Genomic DNA, 20080 nt, shown 5'->3' with positions numbered 1-20080 from the left:
TGCAGACCTCTCAGATCTACACGTGTCAAACTGCCTTCCAGGAAAAAACAATTTTGCTATATATTATAGGACTCGAGGCTGCAACACCAGAATTAACTCTGAAGTGGCAACTTCAGTCGAAAACCCTATTTTCAGATGCTTTACAGCTTTCTCAGAACACAGTGGTTTGAGCTTTAATTTCTCATGGCTGTTCCCAGCCAAGACAGGAATTATTTGGGAAATGTTCGTCTTTAAAAAACACAAAGCAAGCGCACATTCCCAAGATCTACCGAAGGGCTTGATTTGTTTTGATGGAAGCTAAGAGGCGCTACACTGCCTCAGCTTATCCGTCCACTAACCCTGCAATTCCTACTTCTTCCAGCGTCCAATATCTGATGCGCCCCCACCAACTGCAGAGCGCTGTGCTCTACCAGAGAGGTGAAGTCCTTGCTTTGCATTCCAAGATTTCCAGCCGGGTAGGGGAATATTTCTGGGAAGGGACAGGACCTGCCACCACTCCCCTCCCATTTGGCTCTGCTGGAAGAAGCACCATTATACTTGTTGAGCAAACAAAACAAAGCGTGCCTCTTCCTGCACTCCCTTTTCAAGACATTATGCCTTTCAAGGAACATAAGAATGGCTGTACTGGACCAGACCGATGGTCCATCTAGCCATCGGCGGCAGCGCCCCGTGGGGGAGGGGGATCTGTGGGCCCGTTTCCTGCTCTCCTTCAGTCCTCCCCCCCCCCCAAATGTGGGTGCGGTGAGGAGTGGGAGTGACAGGGGCAGATGCCCCCAGGCTGCCTGGAGGTGGAGGGGGGGCTGCCTGGACCCTGCAAGGCCGGGGTCCCCACGGCTCCCTCATTATGCCCAGTATAGGGGCGGAGGGGCTGGGGAGATGCTTGCTCCCCCCTCAGCAGGAGCTCTCAGCCACCAGCAGGCCTGAACTGGGGTCATGCAGCTGCCAGGGATGTCAGCGGGGGGCGGCTCCTCCTCCGAGGTCCCAGCTGCCACCCCCCAAGGGGTGCATAGCCCCCTCCGACCCCCCCACTCTCAGTATGCCTCTTGCAGCGACTATCCCCTCTTGACTGCTACAGAACTGCAGCAATAACAGCTTTTGCAAAGCCAACCCACGTTGTGGGTACAATTACAATATTAGCAGCACCTCTCTCCTTCTACAGAACCGGGGCCAGCCCGGCCACCTCACTCACTGGAGCTGCACTGCATTTCTGAGAAGCAAAGGAAAAGTACAAAGGATGGACCTGTTGACCATGACTCCACTGAGGCCCCAGTCTTGCAATCAATGACACACTCTAGTCACATTCAGGTTTGCAAGATTGGGGCCTTAGACTATGAACTCCTCTGGCCACGGAGTCTGTGTTTATACAGGTCCTAGCACAACAGTGCCCTCTATCCTAATGGTGGCTGAAGGACTAATGTTTTCAGGACCAGGCTCTGGATTCTAATTGACACTGAGGCCACTTTAAACTGCTCAGGCCATGTAACTGAGAACCAGGTCCATTCTTTATAGGGCCCTTGTTAAGTAACTCTGTAGTTAGGGCTGCATTCTAAGACAGGCTTGAAAGTAGACATAGGTCCTTGTTTTTCTCTAAAAGTAGGTGATTAATCGGTGGAAATTTCACACTGGTTTAGTTTTGATACCTTTTGCATGTTCTATGTAGTTTTTGTTTGGTTTCTCATCAGAAGGTTTTAATAGGAAATCTTTGAATTTGGGCTCTGGTTGAAATTTTCCCTGGGCCATTCTACTTTTCGCTGGTGACTGATATCTCTTTAAAAAAACCCTCGGTTATCTGTCTACAGTACACTAAACCTGGCAGACAGCTGGATCTTGAATAGATCTGGTGTGGTGTCATTTAATAAGGGCCCTCTAAAGAATGAGCTTGGTTCTCATTTACATGGCCTGAGCAGTTTAAAGGGTCCTCAGTGTCTATTAGAATCCAGAATCTGAGCCTGGAAACCAGATCTGGGATGGTGTTTTAAAAAGATTTTTAGCACTACATGACAACCTTCTATAACACAAACCTTTACCAAGCTACTTCCTCCCCAAACAACTAACCACTACACCAAACATCCACAACTACTGGTGTTGTGGGGGAATAACCTGGTAAAGGGGTATATGGAGAAGGGTCAGAGGGGGGATGGACATCTTTTTATTGTGTTTGTACAGCACCTAGCACAGTGGGGTCCTGGTCCATGAGTGGGACTTCTTGACACTAACACCATAGAAATAAATAACAATAATGCGGCAGGGCCTGGGGAGTATAATAGGTGTGATATCGGTAAGGTGTCCTTAGAGGTGGAAGAGGACAGTAAGATAACTTTTCATGTCTTTGCTTTCCTGGATTTGTGTCAGGTTTGCCGGGTGTTTCAACCCTAACTGCTCAGGACAAAGCTGTCTGTGTATTAGTTATGTACCGATCAAGCCACTGGTAAAACTCTCACTGAGAGCAGGGTCCAGCTAACAGTTACAATTGGGTCAAAACTTAACAGATGCACTGCTAAAATATGATAATTGACTTTTCTAGCTGAAAAAATGTATTAAGGTGACTGAGATGCTGTCGTTAAAAATGTAAGCTACTGACATAGACCCCTTGTGGCCTGATTTTGAAAAGAGCTCAGCAGACGGCGTTGCAGAGGTGTTCTAAACATCTGGCCGTAAGGGTCACAACTGGAGCTGCAAGGTGCAGCACGCTGAAAAATGGGATGTTTTGGGGCAGCATCTCATTCATTTCAAAGGGTACCCAAAGAAATGGGCCTACATAAATGGGGGTGCTGGTAATGTGGTAAATAAGCAGATCAGGCCCTTCGTGAGGTATCATGTTATTAGGGAGTACAGAATATTGGTGATCCACCCTTCATTGCCAAAAGCAGACCTTTTGGCTCAGATCCTCAGAGGTATTGAGGCTCTTAAAGTCCATTGAAAGTTAGAACCTCTTCCAAAGCCTCCTGAAGTGAATGGAAGTGTTCCCCATTGACTAGAAAAATCTGCAAAGGCATCCCGATCACTTCAGTGGGCTGTGGCTCAAGCTCTCTATGTCCATGGGTGACAACTGGTTTGATGTCATTATGGTACCTGTTTGTTGGCCAGTGAAAGGGTATATGGTGTGTGCCCCTTCCAAATCCAGTCCTGCAAACACAAATGCACATGCTTAGGTGTACTTACGTGGATGATCACATTGAAGTCAGTGGAGGCTGCTCATGGGAGTAAAGTGGAATATGTGTGTAAACGTTTGCCGGAACCAAGCCACAGCTTTCATCGTCCCTAACAGGGAGTCATCGGTGGTGCGAATACCTCCAGAGACTGCACACGATAGATGGTCTGTTGCATCTAAAAGACACTCTTTCAAAAGTTATCTAGATACAAGGTTGTAATGGCTCCATCTATTGGGTAAAAATATGCAGAATAAAATAAAACTCATAAGAACAATGCATTTAGACCAAAAATATCACAAGGAATCCAAGGCAGACAGTGCAATCAATAGTTTGATATTCTGCATTTCTATTATTTGTTCCTAATTACATAAGAACGGCCATACTGGGTCAGACCAATGGTCCATCTAGCCCAGCATCCTGTCTTCTTACAGTGGCCAATACCGGGTGCTTCAGAGGGAATGAATAGAACAGGTGAACATCAAGAGATCCACCCCGTCGGTCATCATAATTATATCATAAATAAAATTGAAGGGAGTCCAGACAAATTCACGTGCCAATGGTGGCTGCATTTCAGAGGAGCAGATGAAACCCTCCCCATGTACCCATCATAGGTATTCTAGAAATATTATTAATCAACAGCGTGTAGTTTTATAATATGTATAGCCAACTGACTGCCTACACTTGTGGGTCGCTATTAAGAATATTCAAGAAACCGAATAACCAAACTCAGTCAAATGTCTTGTCTAAAGACAAAACAGCACAATACAGAATGGAGACATACATGTCTTCCTTCCAGGAAGCAATTATCTAACAACGTGTCTCTTTCACAAAGGTTTGCTTTGAAGACAAGACCCTAAAACTACCTCTATTTATGTTATGGCTGTTTACACATTAAAAAGCACTTTATACATCACCTACGGTCCGACCCGCCGGTTTCTTAACTTGCTGTTTTGTGCCTTTCTTTATCTCTGTTTGGGATCCCACATTCGAAACGAGTTGTGTGGAGAGGCACATCCCAACCTGTGCTAGGACGCGCCATTTGTGTATCTTGGCTTTGACAGGCTTCCTATTTTGTAATGCCAACGCTGACTTCAGCTTTGCAAACTGGTTGGATATTAGGACAAATTTTGTCACGAGGAGGGTGGTGAAGCGCTGGAATGGGTCACCTATGGACGTGATGGAATCTCCATCCTTAGAGGTTTTCAAGACCCAGCTTGACAAAGCCTGGCTGGGATGATTTAGTTGGGGTTGGTCCTGTTTTGAACAGGGGGTTGGACTAGATGACCTCCTGAGGTCCCTTTCAACCCTCATCTTCTCTGATTCTAACTGTTGTGGGATACTTGACATGGGTGAACAGAATTCTGGGACGAGCATAATACTTTCAGTTAACATAACTTCCCAACACTTATATTTTATACATACACCACGCACCTAATCGCTATTAATGTGGGGCATCCTCAAGAGCTTTAGGGAAGGAGCTCTTCCTTCTGTGTGTGAGTTAAGAGTGGGGCATTTAGGTGCTCTCATGATATAAATTAATACAAAGTAAGTTGGTGTCACTCCATTTTTAAACTTTGCAGTGCTGGGATTGTTTGTGATAGATGTCAGCCTTTAATTTCACACTTTAAACTGAGAAATATACAAAAGACTTTTTTAAAACCCCCAAAATGTATTTCACACTCGAAAGCCCTGCCTTTATTTCAGGAGGAGATGTTTTCCCCTGTGAATATCATGATACTTTCCCCCTTGGCTGTTGGAGAAGAGAAATGTCTGACTTAAAGTAGACAGTTCTGTCACTCATGTGATCAACAAAGCAGCCAAGTGCAGATGGAGGGTGGGGGTGGCCCGTTTCGTTCTGGGGTGCAAAGGAAACTTCCAAACCAGAAAGAAAATTCAGGCTTGGGAGGGGTTGTCATCCTAAATGACACTGGGCAGGGGCCTGAGCTAACTGAGGAGGGCTGCGTTATCCGTCGCTGCCTTCTGCTTTCCAGGAATCAGGCCGGGAAATGGAGATGATATTTGGGGCTGGGGGTTGAGGATGATTGAGGTCAGCGACCCCCTCCCTCCTTAGGGTGCTCGTGAAGAGCCCCTTGCAAACTAACCCTTGTGCCCCCTGCACCCCTCCCATCCACCCCTCCCAAACGAACCCCTGTGTGCGATCGCTGCGCCGCTCTCCTCTTCCCCCCACAGCAACCCAGGAATCCGGAAGGTAAAAAAAAAAAAACCCCAAACACATCCCTGCCCCCTGGAAGCCCCCCTCAACCTCCCCATCACTCCAGGCTGCTGGTCCCCGGGCTGCGGCGCCAGGCGGTTTCACGGTCTCTGAGGACTAGAGGGTGGGGAGGGTCCATACGCATCCGGGCGGCGCGCAGCCCCCACCCCGCCAGCATCACCCCCTCGCCGGAGCCGGGCGCGTCGCGCCCCTGCTGCTCAGCGGCGGGCTGCGCGCTCCAGGACCAGGAGCCCCCGCAGCCTTTCCAGGGCGGGTCCCAGGCTCGCTCCTCTCCCCACCTCGCGGGGAGCGGCAGAAGTTCCGGGGCCACCTGGATCTGCTGCGCTCCGGCGCGGGCCAGGCGAGGGGGAACTTGCCGCTTCCACCTGCCGTCGCCCGGAGGAGGAGGGAGCCCGGCCGCCCGGCCCCGGGGCCGAGGATTGGAACCGCTGACGGGCTCGCCCCCCGCCTGCCACCGTAGCTGCGGCGTCGCCTCCTCCTCCTCGGAGCGGCGTTGCTGGGAGAAGGAAGCGGAGCCGGAGCCGGGCGGGAGGCGGCGGCGATCCCGGAGCCTCTCGGCGCGGTTTTGTTTTTTCCTCCCGGCGGCTGCGCCTGGAGACGGGCAGAGCCCGGCTCAGCCCCGGCAGCGAGCACCGCCTGCCCGCCCGCCCCGGGGAGCCAGCCCCAGCCCGGAGAGCCCGGGACAGGCGAGGGCAGCCGGCCCGCGCCCCTTCGAGAGCCGGAGCCTCCCCGGCTGCAGGGCGCGGATCCGCCCCGGGGTGAGCGGGGTGGGAACCCGGGGAAGACAGACGGCGCCCGGCGCAGAGCGCCTGCCCCCGGCCGGCCCGCACGGAGACGCGGGGCCAGGAGACGCCCGGGCGAGCGCCGGGAGGAGGAGGAGGAGGAGGCGGCAGCGGGCGCCGCGGGGCGGGAGGGCGCCCGGGGGTGGGGAGGAGGGAGGCGGCGCCGGGCATGTCGCGCTGCCGGAGCGCCTGCCCGGCTGAGAGCTCCCGCCTGCCGGCGGCTGCCCATGGCGGCGGCGGCTGCTGCCCCAGCCGCACGGGGCCGCTGCTGGCCGCGGCCTGACTGAATGCTGCGGGGTGGCCGCCCGCCGGCGGAGGGCTGCGCCCATGGCGCGGGGCCGCCGGGCGCCGCCGCCGCCGCCCCGGCCCCGGCTGCACGGGCTGCGGCAGATGTGCTCCCGGCGGGCGGCGCTGCAGCGGCGGGCGCTCTGGGTGCTGGCCTTCTGCACCTCGCTGGGCTTGCTGCTCTCCTGGTCCTCCAGCCGCCTGCTGCACTGGCTGGCCTTCCCCTCGCACACCCAGGTGCGCACGGAGTGGAGCCGCCAGCTGCCCTTCCCGGCCGTCACCCTCTGCAACAACAACCCTCTGCGCTTCCCCCGCCTCTCCAAGGCCGACCTCTACTACGCCGGCCACTGGCTGGGCTTGCTGCTGCCCAACCGCACCGCCCGCCCGCTGCTCGCCGAGCTGCTCGGCGGCGACCCGGCCCGCCTGCGGTGGTTCGCCAAGCTGGCCGACTTCCGCCTCTTCCTGCCGCCCCGCCACTTCGAAGGCATCAGCGCCGACTTCGTGGACCGCCTGGGCCACCAGCTGGAGGACATGCTGCTCTCCTGCAAGTACCGCGGCGAGCTGTGCGGGCCCCAGAACTTCTCGGCGGTGAGTGCGCACCCCCCCGGGGGGCCCCGCCGGAGCTTGCGCTTTCTCTCCTCTCTCCTTTCCTTCCCCCCCAGGGTTTGATCTCTGCCCCCCCCACAAAATTAGGACCTTGCTGACTTCCTCCAGCACACACGCCCCCTCTCCGAGTGAACTCCCCTCGCCTCCAGAGCTGTTGTCACCTGTGGGACCAGCCCCCGAGCACCCGCAGGTGCCCAGGGGCGGTGAGGATCGAGTCATTTTCTTCCCCTCTGCTTCTCCTAAATATTACCCCCCCACGGCTCCATGTGCCACCAGCTTCCCGCCAGCCGAACTCCAAGTGGCGGGTTCTGCAGAGTAGCTGATGGCACGATATGGCTTCACGTTCCCACGTTATTCCCCATTGCCAGCACAAGTTAGCATTTGACTTCCCCTTTCCCCAAGTTCCCGAGCACCAGGGCTGTGAGCTTGTTCCTCCCCCCCCAGCCTCAAGCAAAGGGAAAATCCTTGGGTGAAATCCTGGCCACAAACTCTCCTGGACTTCAGTAGGACCAGGATTTCACTTCTCCCTCCCCTGCTCCCAGCAGAGAGATACATACAATTGGTCCCACCTCCACCCTCTTTTCTGGGGAAAATTCAGAGTGCTGGCTTGCATGACCTGGGACATGCCAGTAAAACATCCAGACCCTGATAGATTACTTTGAAAGTTCAAGTATTTGAGATGGTGGTTTTACTTTTTTTTTGGGGGGGGAGGGAGGTTGGGGCCAGAATCCCCCAGTTCCAACTGGGAGGTGGCCATCTCCCAAAGAAGTTTTGCAGCTGTTAAATGGGGACATGCTGGCTGCCACCAGTTTGTTTTATAAAGCCGTCCTGTATTGGTGATCTGAACTGAAGAACATCAATATTCAGCTCTCTCTGGGTTTTTGCTTTGAGTTTGGCAAGTGATCTAGGCCTGGAATAGAAAATGAACAAGCTCTGGATAGTGGGGGAGGGGGAATAGATAAGTGTGTGTGTTTATTTTGACAAAGAGGCAGCAGCACAGTGAAATGACAATGCTGGGTTAGAAAGCTCAGAGCAGAATGATACTGTGAGAAGGGTTGTGTGGTAGTTTGAAATGCGCACACACAGGTGCGGCTGGCATGCAGTCCCAGGCATCTGGCTCGGTTCCCAATCCAGCCCTGGATGGGTCAGAGGAGAGAGCCCGGTACTTGTAAGTGCAGGTAAAAGGGAAATGTGAACAAGCTGTTTGAAGATAGCATGTTGGACAAGTAAAAACGCACACACAAGGTCATAGAATGAAGTGGTTCCTGGCTCCCTCTTTTAGGCTGCAGTTCATTCTGCCCCAGGCCTGTCCTTCCTAATCATTTTTCTAAACCTGGCAACAATCACCACAATCCTTAATTATCCTGTTAACAATTTTGAGGAAATCAGGTTTATAGTCCCTCACCTGGGACCCTTCCGCAATAGTTTCTGTAACCATCCTGGCTATAGGGAATCCCCAATGCTCTATTCCCGCAGGGCTGCCTATCAGATGTGCTGTGGGCACTTCCAGCAAAGCACGCCTGTCTCCTCCGTTCTTATTTCCCCTGCCTTCCAGGACTTGGCTATGGAGTATCATGGAGGATAGCCCCAGCGGGTAGCAAATAAAAGAGCAGTGCCTCACAACAGAGCAGTCTGCCTCTCTTGATGGCTTCTGCTTTAAAATCTGCCTCCCCAGTCTTCCTGGGCTGGTAACCCCCCTGTGACTTTACTCCTCCCAGAGACCAGGACTTCCAGCACATCCTGAGTCTCCATAGTTCTCCAACCCCAGCATGGAAGTAACATCTCCCCAGGTAAGCTCTGTCTCCACCCATCCTTCTTGCACATTGAGAGCTCCATTGCATTGTATTCTCCTGATCGGTGATATCCAGGTAGCTGATACATGGTTGTGAGACAATAACTCCCTTGGGTGGGGAGGTGGCTGAACTTAGTTCCTGTGTAGAGGGGTCAGGAATCTAGATTTCTGCTGTTCTGCACTTCTTCTATGGCTATGTCTTCACTGCATGGCTAACTCCTGTTGGGTCAGGCTAGCAAATAGCACTCCTGGTGCACAGAGAGATTGGGTGAGCAGCTGACAAGTTGTGTTAACTCCAGCTGTAGCTTATCCCTTTTATGGGCCAGGCAACTCCAGTTAAAAGCACCACAGCAGGTGAGTTCAGGGGTTTTGTGTGTGGACAGGAGTCAAGTTAGGGGCAACACTCAAGTGAACCCAGCAGTGAAGACGAGCCTTATAAGCTAGAGTCTGATTCTGCCTTTCTTGTTCACAGTGAGCAGAACATTACCCTGCAAGTAATCCCTTTGATTTCTCAAGGATTTTTTGTAGAATTAGATTCTACTCTTTGGGAGAAAGATAGCTGCCATTTAGGAGGGCTTATTCAGTTATCATTTGGCTTTTTTTTTAATGCCTCTTTCATACTCTATTGACAACAGGTTAATATTTGTGCTGGAATATGCTGCTTTTCCAGTCTCTATAGGGATGTCCAGGAGGGAAGGGTGCAGTTTGTTGTGAGTGCTGAGAGTCTGAAGGGAGATCTAGTTGTTACTTCTAGCTGCTGCTGCACACAGGAGATTAACTCAATTCCCTGGTCTGTGAGTCTAGTCTGAGATGCACACCTAAAATCAAAAGAAACCATGTTCTCAAACTTGTCACGTGAGGCTGACTGGCTGCTAAATTGTAAAGATGCGAGAGAGAATAGAGATCCCTGTGGGATATTTTACTCTGCCCAGTAAGGTTGAGCTAGCATGTGCTACTGTATCTATGGGGTGGCAGAGTTTTGTTTTATTACTGAAGGTGCTTTGCTAACAAGGGGAGACGTCTGGTCTTTGTAGAGCGTCATTCAAGACATCGATACTCAAAAACCTATAGGGCAGCAGAGGGAAACTCATTAATAATAATAAGCAAGGAGCAGAGAGCAGGAAGCAAATGGGAATTCAGCCTGCATTTTGAAAAGAGCCACCCTCCCTTTTATAGCCTACATATTTTTCTCGATTTAGTGGTGCAGTAGACCTGATTGTAGGTCTTAATGAACTCTTATTAAAGTTTTAGAGAGTAAGGAAGAGGTGATTTGTAGGTTTCCCTCAAGCGCTATTTCTGCTTGACTTCGTGGAAGGATTCCAGGGAGAGCAGTGTAGGAATCAAATGTAGACTTCTCTTTGATGCTGTACCAACCACCCGGCTAATAAAGACTGCACCAGCTGTTTCTTACAGCTGAAGAAGACTAATGAACATGGCTTTCTCCAGTCCTTCCTGCTTCTGTTGGCAAGACAGAGAATTCAAAATCCACCTCTTGAGAGCAGGAGCTGAGGAATGAGTTGTGCATCGGTGCTGTGATGTACGCAACCTTGCTGCTAGGCAGGTCTATCAGGCAGGAGCACTGAGCTGACCTGTTGATGTTTGAATGTGAGTGATCACTAACATACAGGGAGAGAATTCACAACTTTATGGTTTGGGAAGTTTTGTGCGCTCCAGATTCTATCCTCAGACACCACACAAGCAGCTTTCATTGGCTCCAGTGAGAGCTGATGGGGGCCAGGTAGAACTTGTCCCTGTGTTCAGAATTAAAGTACTTTTGGCTGAGTCTGTGCATGGTGCGAAGCTGCTGCTTTTTCTGCAGTAAGAGAAAGCAATGGCACCAATAAGGAAACAAGAGGGTTGCTTCTTGAGCTATGCACAGATATGTAAAATAAAATAGGTAAAGTAGTTGATATTGGATGCATACCAGTAAGCACGGTATTTTGCAGTCAAATATCTACTTGGATACCTAAAGAAAAAATGTGACTGGTCCTGTTTACTATGTCCCAAAATAGAAGAGTGAGGAGTCATTTGAAATTAAGTGCAACAAATTAAAAAACATCTATTTTGAAAGGATTATTTTTCTGCATTGCACAGCTAATTTGTGGAACTCACTGCTGCAGGATGCACAGGGAAATAGTGTGGTTCGTTAAAACAGGATTGCATATTTATGTGAATAACAATTTTTTTCTCCTCTTTTGTACCCTTGCATATAGTTGCTATCAATGTGTTTGAATGGGTATTAATAAAAGGCAAAATCTGCCTTGGCATCCCCAGTTATGCTATCAAGAATAAAAAATAATAAATTCTACACGTGGGTTCTGCTCGAGGCTATAAGGAGCTGACTTCCATGGAGTATATTCATTGTCAGTATCTGGTCCTAGAAGCTGTTCAGTCTCATGCTTTTAGGTGGTTATTCAGGATGGCACTTAAGCACACACTTAAATGGTGTCCTGAGTTGGGGACCTTCAGGACGTAAATTGATCACCAGCTGGAGTCATGCAGGAAGTTTTTCCCATATAACACTATGGCAAAGCTGGACTGGGGCATTATAGATAAGCTTGAAAGGGTTAGATTTTTTTTTTGGTGAATGTCAATTTCATGGCACACATGCAAACCCCTGAAAAAATATTTCTATCAATGATAGAAATTTGCAGATAGGCAAAGCAAGCAAAATTATTGCGTGAGAGCTTGATGTTTGAATTCAGGATGTTTATTTTGACGTGATGTTGACAGTTTGTGTTTAACAGTTATAAAGCTTTAACTTTTGGAGTCTCCACATCCACCGTCGTTAAATAAATCTGACCCCTCCATAATTGCCTGCACCTATGAATATTTAAATTGATAAATATAGAGGGAGGGGTTTAAAAAAAAGCATAAAATCTGTAAGAGAGTAAACCTGTAACAGGGGAATTATAGACAAGTCAGCCTAACTTTGATACCTGGAAAGGGGGCAGGAAGGAATTTCCACCAAGGTCAGACTGGCAGACTTTGGATCTTTTTTTTACCTTCCTCTGCAGCATGTGGGTGCAGGTCACTTGCCAGGATTATCTGGGTATATCTTACATAATCATTTCCCTGCCAATGCACTGATACAGCTCAGGTACTGGTACACCTCAGTCCCTCCTGTCTCTGCCTGTGGCATGTAAATGTCCAGTCTCCTGTGGGCTGTAATACTTTGTTCTAATTTCTCTTGTTGTGTTTAGTGTGCGGTTGCTGGGTGGTGCTGGTGGCCTGTGATATACAGGCGGTGAGACTAGATGATCTGGTTGTCCCTTCTGGCCCTAAATTCTACGCCTATGACTCTGTACTGGAATAAATGATTAAACGATCAATCTGTAAGCACCTATGGGATAATAGGGTTATAAGGAATAGCCAGCACGGCTTTGTCAAGGACAAATCATGCCAAACCCACTTAATTTCCTTCTTTGACAGGGTTCCTGGCTTAGTGGATGGGGGGGAGAAGTAGAAGTGATAAATCTTGATTTTTTTTTTTTTTTTAAGGCTTTGGGCACAGTCCCAAATGACGTTCTTGTAAGTAAAGTAGGGATATGTGATGCAGATGAAATTACTAGAAGGTGGGTGCATAACTGGTGGAAAGACTATACTCAAAGAGTAGTTACCTCTGGTTTGCTGTCAGACTGGGAGTGTGGATATAGTGGGATCCCGCAGGGGTCAATTCTGGGTCTAGTGCTATTAAATAGTCTTATTAATGACCTGGAGTGGAGAGTATGCTTATAAAAATTGCAGATGACACCAAGATGGGTGGGGTTGCAAGCACTGCTGGAGGACAGGATTAGAATTCAGAGCGACCTCAACAAATTGGAGAATTGGTCTGAGATCAACAAAATGAAATTAATTAAAGACAAGTGCAAAGAACTATGCTTAGGAATCTAAAATCAAATGGTCTGCGACAAAATGGGGAATAATTGGCTGGGTGAGTACTGCTGAAAAGGATCTGGGTTTATAGTGGATCACAAACTGAATGGGTCAGCAATGTGATGCAGTGGGCAAAAGACTTTATCATTTTGGAGTGAATTAACAGGAAGTTTAGGTTAGACATTAGGAAGAATCTTCTAACTCTAAGGGTGATTAAGCTCTAGAATAGGCTTCCCAGGGAGGATGTGAAATCCCCATTATTGGAGGGTTTTAAGAAAAGGTTGGGCAAACCCCTTCTAGCGATGGTCTAGGTTTACTTGATCCTGCCTCAGTGCTGGACTTGAAGACCTCTTGAGGTTCTGTCCAGCTTGACATTTCTGTTCTATGAATGTCATGCAACTGTGAAAATTGAAATAGATCAAAATAAATTTTAAAAAATGTCAAAAATGAGCATTGATGTTCTCTGTCAAAAGTATATAATATAAAAATCGAATTCTGCAAATCTTAATTGTAGGTGGTATTCACCTTACTGTGAAGCAAATGGATTTATCTATACCTAGATACTGGACTATATGGACCATTGTCTATGTTCTGTCAATTCCATGTTCTGTATCACTTGGAAACTGTGCTTGATTTCTTCCATAAAGCTCCCTCTTTGTTTGAAGAATATTTATCGTCATTGTCCTCTCCCGTCTATATTGATTTTTATGAGGAAGTTATTAATATATCCCAGGTGTTGAAACCTAGGAGAGCTAATTACATCATCCTGATTTAAGATTCCCCTCGCCCCCAAATAAAGGTAATCATCTTACTTCTGACACTTGACTAGAAAATCATAACTAGCAAGATGCACATTATAGGGAAGAGGTATACAAATTGCATTGAGAGATGGGCGGTTTCATTCTGTTTCCTTATTACACTTTTGTGAAACGAACCATGTCGAGAACTGTGATTTATAGGGCTGCTTCAATCGCTCTAGAGTCAATAGATCTCCGTGTTCACTATTTATTTTAGAACCATCTTCATCTACTCCCTGAATAGGGACATAATGGAATAATAACGGGATAGAGACTTCTGTGCTAATTTGCTGCAAGATAATGCATGATGTACACATGGTTCATTTGCTCGATGTGCTGTGAAAACCCTCCTTGTTCCTGTATGCCTATAAAGTTGGTTTGTTTTTTTTCTGAATAAGCTACCTTTGCCAGGTATCTGGCTGGCATGCATCAAACTAAATGGCAGAGACACCAACATTGGATTCATATCCTGTTAAGTTCTGACTGCAGACCTATACAGTATGCTTGCAGCCTGGATTGGCGTAGAATTAAAGTATCTGTAAGAACCTTGTTTGTAACTGGGAATATTTAGCACTGCCATAGCAAACTGCATAGTGTTTTGATAGTGTTTTTTTTCTTACTTGCTACACTACAAACATACTATTTTATCCAATTGCTAATCAACATCCCTCCGTTTTTTTATAACCGGATTCCAATTTTTTTCTTCAATTTTTTTTTTTTTTTTTTTTTTTTTTTTTTTAGCACTTGGGTTTTAAACATAACTCAGAATTTGGCTGGCTTTCACCGTTAGCTTTGGAAGAGAAGTGCATTGCAATTTAATTACTGTGGAGTGGGGCGGTAGCTTTAAATATGTTACTATTTTGTACAGCCGCCATTTAAAAACTACAAAATGGAGCCAGTTGGATTTAGGCTCTAACCTGTTGTTAGAACAACACTGCCAAGGCTACGTTCTACTTACCTGGCTGCAACGGTATTGATTATGATTATGATTTTTTTTTATAACAGTAGTACCTAGGGATTGCACTAGAAATCGGTGTGTCCCGGTGCTTGGTGCTGTACAAATAAGGCATGAAAGAGTTCATGCCTTAAAGGACTAAAAATCTAATTAGACAAGACAAATAAAGGACTAAGGGGAAAGGGATAGAACATATAAGCAGAGCTATGGTCAACAAGTTAGTGCTGTCACAGTTCAAGAGTTAACTGTACCTTTTACCCCTCGCTCATCTCCTTGAGGACACCCTACTCAGGTCTCAGACCTCTAGCCATCCTCTTTCTCTGTGCGGGAACCTAAGATTCTCTCCCTCCAGACCGGAACCTGGCCCTTAAGCTGCAGACTCCTGCAGCTCACTGTGATTATCTCAGCAGGTCTGATGTTAGTCCTGTTTTCTTGGGGGCGATGACAGAGTGAACCAGTGACCAGCCAGTCTTCACAAAGCAAAGTCCTGTTTGTTCAGAACAAAAGCATCACAGAGAAAACCGATCTGAAAAAACAATAAACAGCTTCGATGCAGTTCTGGTGTTCCCTATGTCACCTGTCTTCCACATCCCTGATAGCATTAAAGTACTTCAGGGCCCTCACATGGGGCTTGTCTCTGAACACCATCTAATGTCAGGGCAGTTACTTTATCCAGTCTCAAGTCCTTGATGTCTTGAACCAGGTCAAACCAGCCTATACTATTTCCCCAGGGGGTGAAACTTCAAAAGGACTTGTTACCTGCTTTGCTCTCAGTGATGGGGATTTGTCTTAAGTACTCCACCCACTCCCTTGACTTTTGTTCTTGCAGGAAACATTTTGTAATTCACCCATTGAGTGCAATCACTAGCAAGCCCTTGAAGAAATATATAACACTGATACAATAGTCTCTGAATATTCCACACTTCCAAAGCATCCATCTCAGAGCCATGTTTATTGTTGGGTTTGGTCTGTTTAATTTTTGCATGGGGTTTGTTGGGAGGGGATTGAACAGGGGCACAAAACGAGGGAAATGGGATACTAAAGGGAGAGGGCAGTGGGTGATGGGAGTAAGGCTGCAGTGATTGGGAGTTGTAGAGGTGCAGGAGACAAAAGTCCAGAGGTTGAGTAAAATGAGCAGGACTTGGTTGGTTTTGAAATTTGATTTTTGTCCTAAATCAGGATGAAAATTCAATCTCAGACTTTTTCATGAAATGAAATATTCTGAAAATATTTTGTTTTGACTTTGTTTGACTTTTCTGTTATATATAAATTATACTATAAATGTCAAAGCCTTTCAGTTTAATTGAATCACCATTTTCTGATGGAAAACTGTTCTGTCCATTTTTTTGATCAGCATTCATTTGGATCTGTTTTGGATACTTACATTACTTTTCATGCAATATAAAGAGAGATCCTGCCCTGGTCTAGGGCAGTGATACATGCCCCTGATGAAACTGCACCTGCAATACTATATTTAATTCTGCGTACCTCAGTGGTAGAAAGGTTTTGTCAAATTGAGGGGAATTCGGAGAACAACAACAACAAACAGACTTAGTTGGCTGTAAGGTTTTATTTATGGAGAAAGATTAAAAGAATTACATCTGCATAACTTGCCTGCACCAAAAGTGGATGTGATAACTGGCTGTAAAAGTGTAGGGTGATAGAACTGGATGAAGATGAACAAATAAGCTAAATGTTGAGGGAAAATTCCCAACGAGGTCTAATAGAATTTTTCCTAACAGCTGGGAGACAGCACTCCAGAATACAGTGTAGGGAACAATCCTGTCCTGCCCAGGGGAAGAAGCAGGGTGACCTAACAGAAATTAGAGATGGCGAAGCTTGTGGTGGTTTTTTTTTTCTTTTTTACGAATTACACCATCTTTTAAGAATCTGCTGTGAAATTGTCCCTCCTCCCCGACTGCGTCTCGTTGAGGACATTCACAGAAGTTAATGCTGATGTAGCAATAAACTGAGTTTGCCGGAGCCGCAGCTAAATTTGTCAAACTAACTGAAAGACTGAAACTTAAGAACTTCCAAGTGGATTTCTCTGCCCCGGTAATTATAAGATTAATTATATCTTTCATCTCTGAAAGATACAATCTCTCACCCTTAGCCTCCAGCTTGTTTAACATTGCAGGAACACATTGTAGAGATGGTTTATGAAGACTGACTGTCTTTCTGTCAGCCAGCACACTGAACAGCGTGGCTGCCTTTCCTTCAGACTTTGAACAGAAAGTGAGGGGATTGGAGAGTGAATTCAGGACCCAGAATTCTTAGTAAAAGGCTGGCTGAAATTCTGGGCTGCGGGTCTCGGAGCCTTCGGCTGTCTAGTGTGCGCTGGGGCCTGGTACGGCACTGGGGAATTTCCCAAGAGCTGTTTGTGGGCTACTCCAGTCGGAGGCAACCCAAATCCCCGGCACAGCTCCTTGGGGAGCGTAGGCCTCTTGTGGCCCAATGCAGGGCATGCACTGGCTGAATTCGCCCATGGTGTATCTTGGCTCTAGACAGTCATGAGGGTTATAAAGCATCTGCCTATAGTCACCAAAATGAATCCTCTTTAGAGGAAAACACCCAAGTGCGAATTACCATGAGACGGATTGACCTGCACCAAATGCCTCGTGGAGAGGGGTGGGTTTGGGGGCTGGGAAAGAGAACCCCACTTCAGTGCCGCCAACTGGAAAGGGATGGGGAGAAAAGAGGGATCTTGAGCAAAGAGAAAAGCTAGTGGGGTGAGCAGGGGAGGGGAAGGTGAGGCGCAGCACCATTCCCTGAGCACCGCCCATGGCTAGCAGCTTCCAGTGAGGCCCTGAATGCTTGGCTGAGGCTTTCGGGTGTAGGAGCGTATTGTAAAGCACTCCGTGCCATGGAGCAGTCAGGGCCAGTCTGGTGTGACCAAGACCTTATTTAAAGGACGTTCCCTTTAGCTCTGAGTAGTGCCGTGGGTACGCGGCGTAATCTGCTCTGGATGAGCTCTGTGACCCTTGAATTCAGCTGCACGTTGCTTCTTTGGCATATCGCGCTGTTCAGGGTTACTAAAGAGAGCCAGCGCTGGTTCAGGTTGCATGAAAATTATTCTGTTTGCCCCGGGGCACTTTGAAAACTATACCTGGGAACCACTTTACCCGACACTGAATGCAGCTGCTGCCCGGCAGAAATGCAGGAGTGGTTTAATCCTTGGACACTGGGAAGTTCCCAATTCCATCTGGCCTGGCCAGTATCCTTGGAAAGACCTGCAGGGAACATCATGCCAGGAAGAAGGGAAAATCTGTTCCTGGAAGGGAACCATTTCTGCCCTGTCTCTCTCGGACTGGGATCCCCATTTTCCCTAGGCTTTCCATGAGCTTCTCCCAGCATCTGGTCCCATTCTGTGCATCCTTCCGTGGGGTGGTGGAAAATGGAACGAGCTGGGAGAGGGGAGGGGAATGGGGAAACGTGAGGCTCATTGCCTGCTTGGGGGATGTGGAGGAGAGCTCCTGGAACTGAACGGGAAGGGAGGTGAGGCTGTGGCAGTAGAGGATTGAGACTGGAGCTGAGTTCAGTTTCTGGCCCTTTGCACAGGGTCATAGACACGAGTTCAAAGGTTAACAGCACACAGCGGCACGTGTAGCAATTTAGGAGAGGAAGTGAAAAAGAATCCTGTATGCGGTTGAAACCTAAAGAGGGAGAATAAAATCCCCTGAACTAATTTGGCCAAGGCACTGGGGTTAACGCCACAGGTCCTACAAAAAGTGCCAGAGGTTCCACAGAAAGAAGAAATGGCCAGGATCTCTGGTGTCCTGTCCCAAGGTTGTCGCCTCCTGAAGCAGAGTGTAAGTGTTGAAGCGTTTGTTGAATACCAGACCAGAGGGGTGAGCACCACCACCTGAAGCAAACGTCATTTCTTGCAGCACCTGGTCTCCGGGCAGAGCATAGCTTTGTCTTGAACCTGCTGACTTTAGTTTGAGGTCACAACTCTGGTTACAGAGAAATGGTTGGGGTGGCTAGTTTGGGTTTGAAGAATCCCAGCAGGAGCAGAAATGCAGAGGGCATCAGTGGTATGAGGTCAAAAGACGGCTTTGAAAAGCGACCCTCTAGTGTGTGAAATGACTATGTTAAAAGTTTGCGGGCTCAAGGGAAATCGGATTCATGCTCTGACAGGGCTGCCTGTGTTGGTAATTATTCCAGGCAGAACTAACTTTTTATATTCTCACTGGAGCCATCAGTCAGGACAAATTAATAATTCCTAGTCACTTGCAAAATGTGTAATCAACACAGGTTTGTTTTCAGTCATATAATAGCTTCCAAATAATTATTTGCAGGCCTGCAGCATAATGGGTATAATTAGGGACATAACAACACTTACCTACCACCCAGGCATGTGCGGAGGCTTAATTAATATTTGTAAATTGCTGCGCAATCCTCCAAATAACAACAATATATATATAAAGTGCAAAGAATAATCATTATAATTATAGGATTGTTTGTATATGAGCGAACCACCAGCACAATGGTAAATCCGGGCCTTCCACTGGATTGGGATAAACCAAGTGACTGGATTTCCCACCCTCCACCCCCACATGCTTAACACATCTTTTGAAGTTCAGCAGTAATTTTCCTCTGTAGGCATGTTGCCGGCGATGGCGCGACGTCAGCTGGCGAACGATAGCAAAATCTGGGCCTGTGGGTTGGCTCCCATCTACTTGAGAAACTGTTGCTTTTCCACGATAGCCACTGAAATCAAAGCTGCCAGCATCACACTGAGCGTCTCAGGGCTTGTCTGTGGGGAGAGTTACTTCCTAGCAAGTTGGGGTGTAAATCCACAGCGTGCTCGTGGGCCATGCACTGACTCACCGCACGGACCCTGCTGTCTCACACTAAAAGTTGGGGTGTAAATCTACAGCGTGCTAACGGGCCATGCACTGACTCACCGCACGGACCCTGCTGTCTCACACTAAAAGTTGGGGTGTAAATCCACAGTGTGCTTGTGGGCCGTGCACTGACTCACCGCATGGACCCTGCTGTCTCACACTAAAAGTTTCCTAGCGCAATTTGACCTAAACTAGCAAAATGCGCTACAGCACTTTTAGGGCAGGAAGGCAAGGTCCTGCAGCGACTTAGTAGGCTCACACGCCGGCTTGCCGCCCAGTGCCTGCCTGTGTAGACGACACGTCCTCTGTACGTGCACTCGTGCCGGCGCAGGAGATGCGCTGTTCTCATGAATGGACCTCAACCCTGGAAGCGCTTTCTGCTCCACCTCCAGGGCGCTGGCCCTGCTTGAGCAAAGGTAACTAAGCACCTGCAAAGTTCCAGCGGTGCGACTTGCCCTCCGAAAGTCAAACACAAAGATGAGGCACTGAGTGCCCTGGTGGCCCGCGTCTTTACTCGGGCTCCTGCTCCAGGCTGGATGGTGGTGAGTGTACATTTTTGGTTTATAAAAAAGGTGGAGGGGGTTAGATTGCCTTGTGTGTAAGGACATGTGCCCTGAGACAGTCTGGAGAAAAAAATATAATGCTCAAAAGCCTGCATGGAGCTTTACAGACCTTTTAGGAGCCTGAATTGCTTATAAGACACAGACAGGAGGGGGCAAAGCAATGCAATATGCTTCCATGCCCTTTTATTTGGG

At 48.0% G+C, this 20080-nt stretch overlaps 1 protein-coding gene across 4 annotated transcripts in view; it reads left to right on the top strand.

Annotated features, from left to right (window-relative positions):
- The window catches only part of ASIC2 (acid sensing ion channel subunit 2), a 900906-nt gene that overhangs the window by 616682 nt on the left and 264144 nt on the right, over positions 1 to 20080 (top strand). For 3 of the 4 annotated variants that reach the window (XM_067540971.1, XM_067540969.1, XM_067540973.1), the window contains exon 1: positions 5902 to 7040. The exons of the other annotated variant lie outside the window; for it this stretch is intronic. In XM_067540971.1, coding sequence (XP_067397072.1) covers positions 6495 to 7040 — 546 coding nt within the window. In that variant the 5' untranslated portion in view covers positions 5902 to 6494. Of the gene's footprint in view, positions 1 to 5901; positions 7041 to 20080 lie in introns of those variants that run through there. 4 annotated transcript variants of the gene reach the window in all.

The sequence above is a fragment of the Emydura macquarii genome, unplaced genomic scaffold (genome assembly GCF_026122565.2).
Source record: "Emydura macquarii macquarii isolate MOO-44397 ecotype Brisbane River unplaced genomic scaffold, CSIRO-AGI_Emac_v2 contig_629, whole genome shotgun sequence".
Classification (NCBI taxonomy): Eukaryota; Metazoa; Chordata; order Testudines; family Chelidae; genus Emydura; species Emydura macquarii.
The sequence above is the reverse complement of the archived record's forward strand: the minus strand, read 5'-3'. Positions and strand labels throughout refer to the sequence as shown.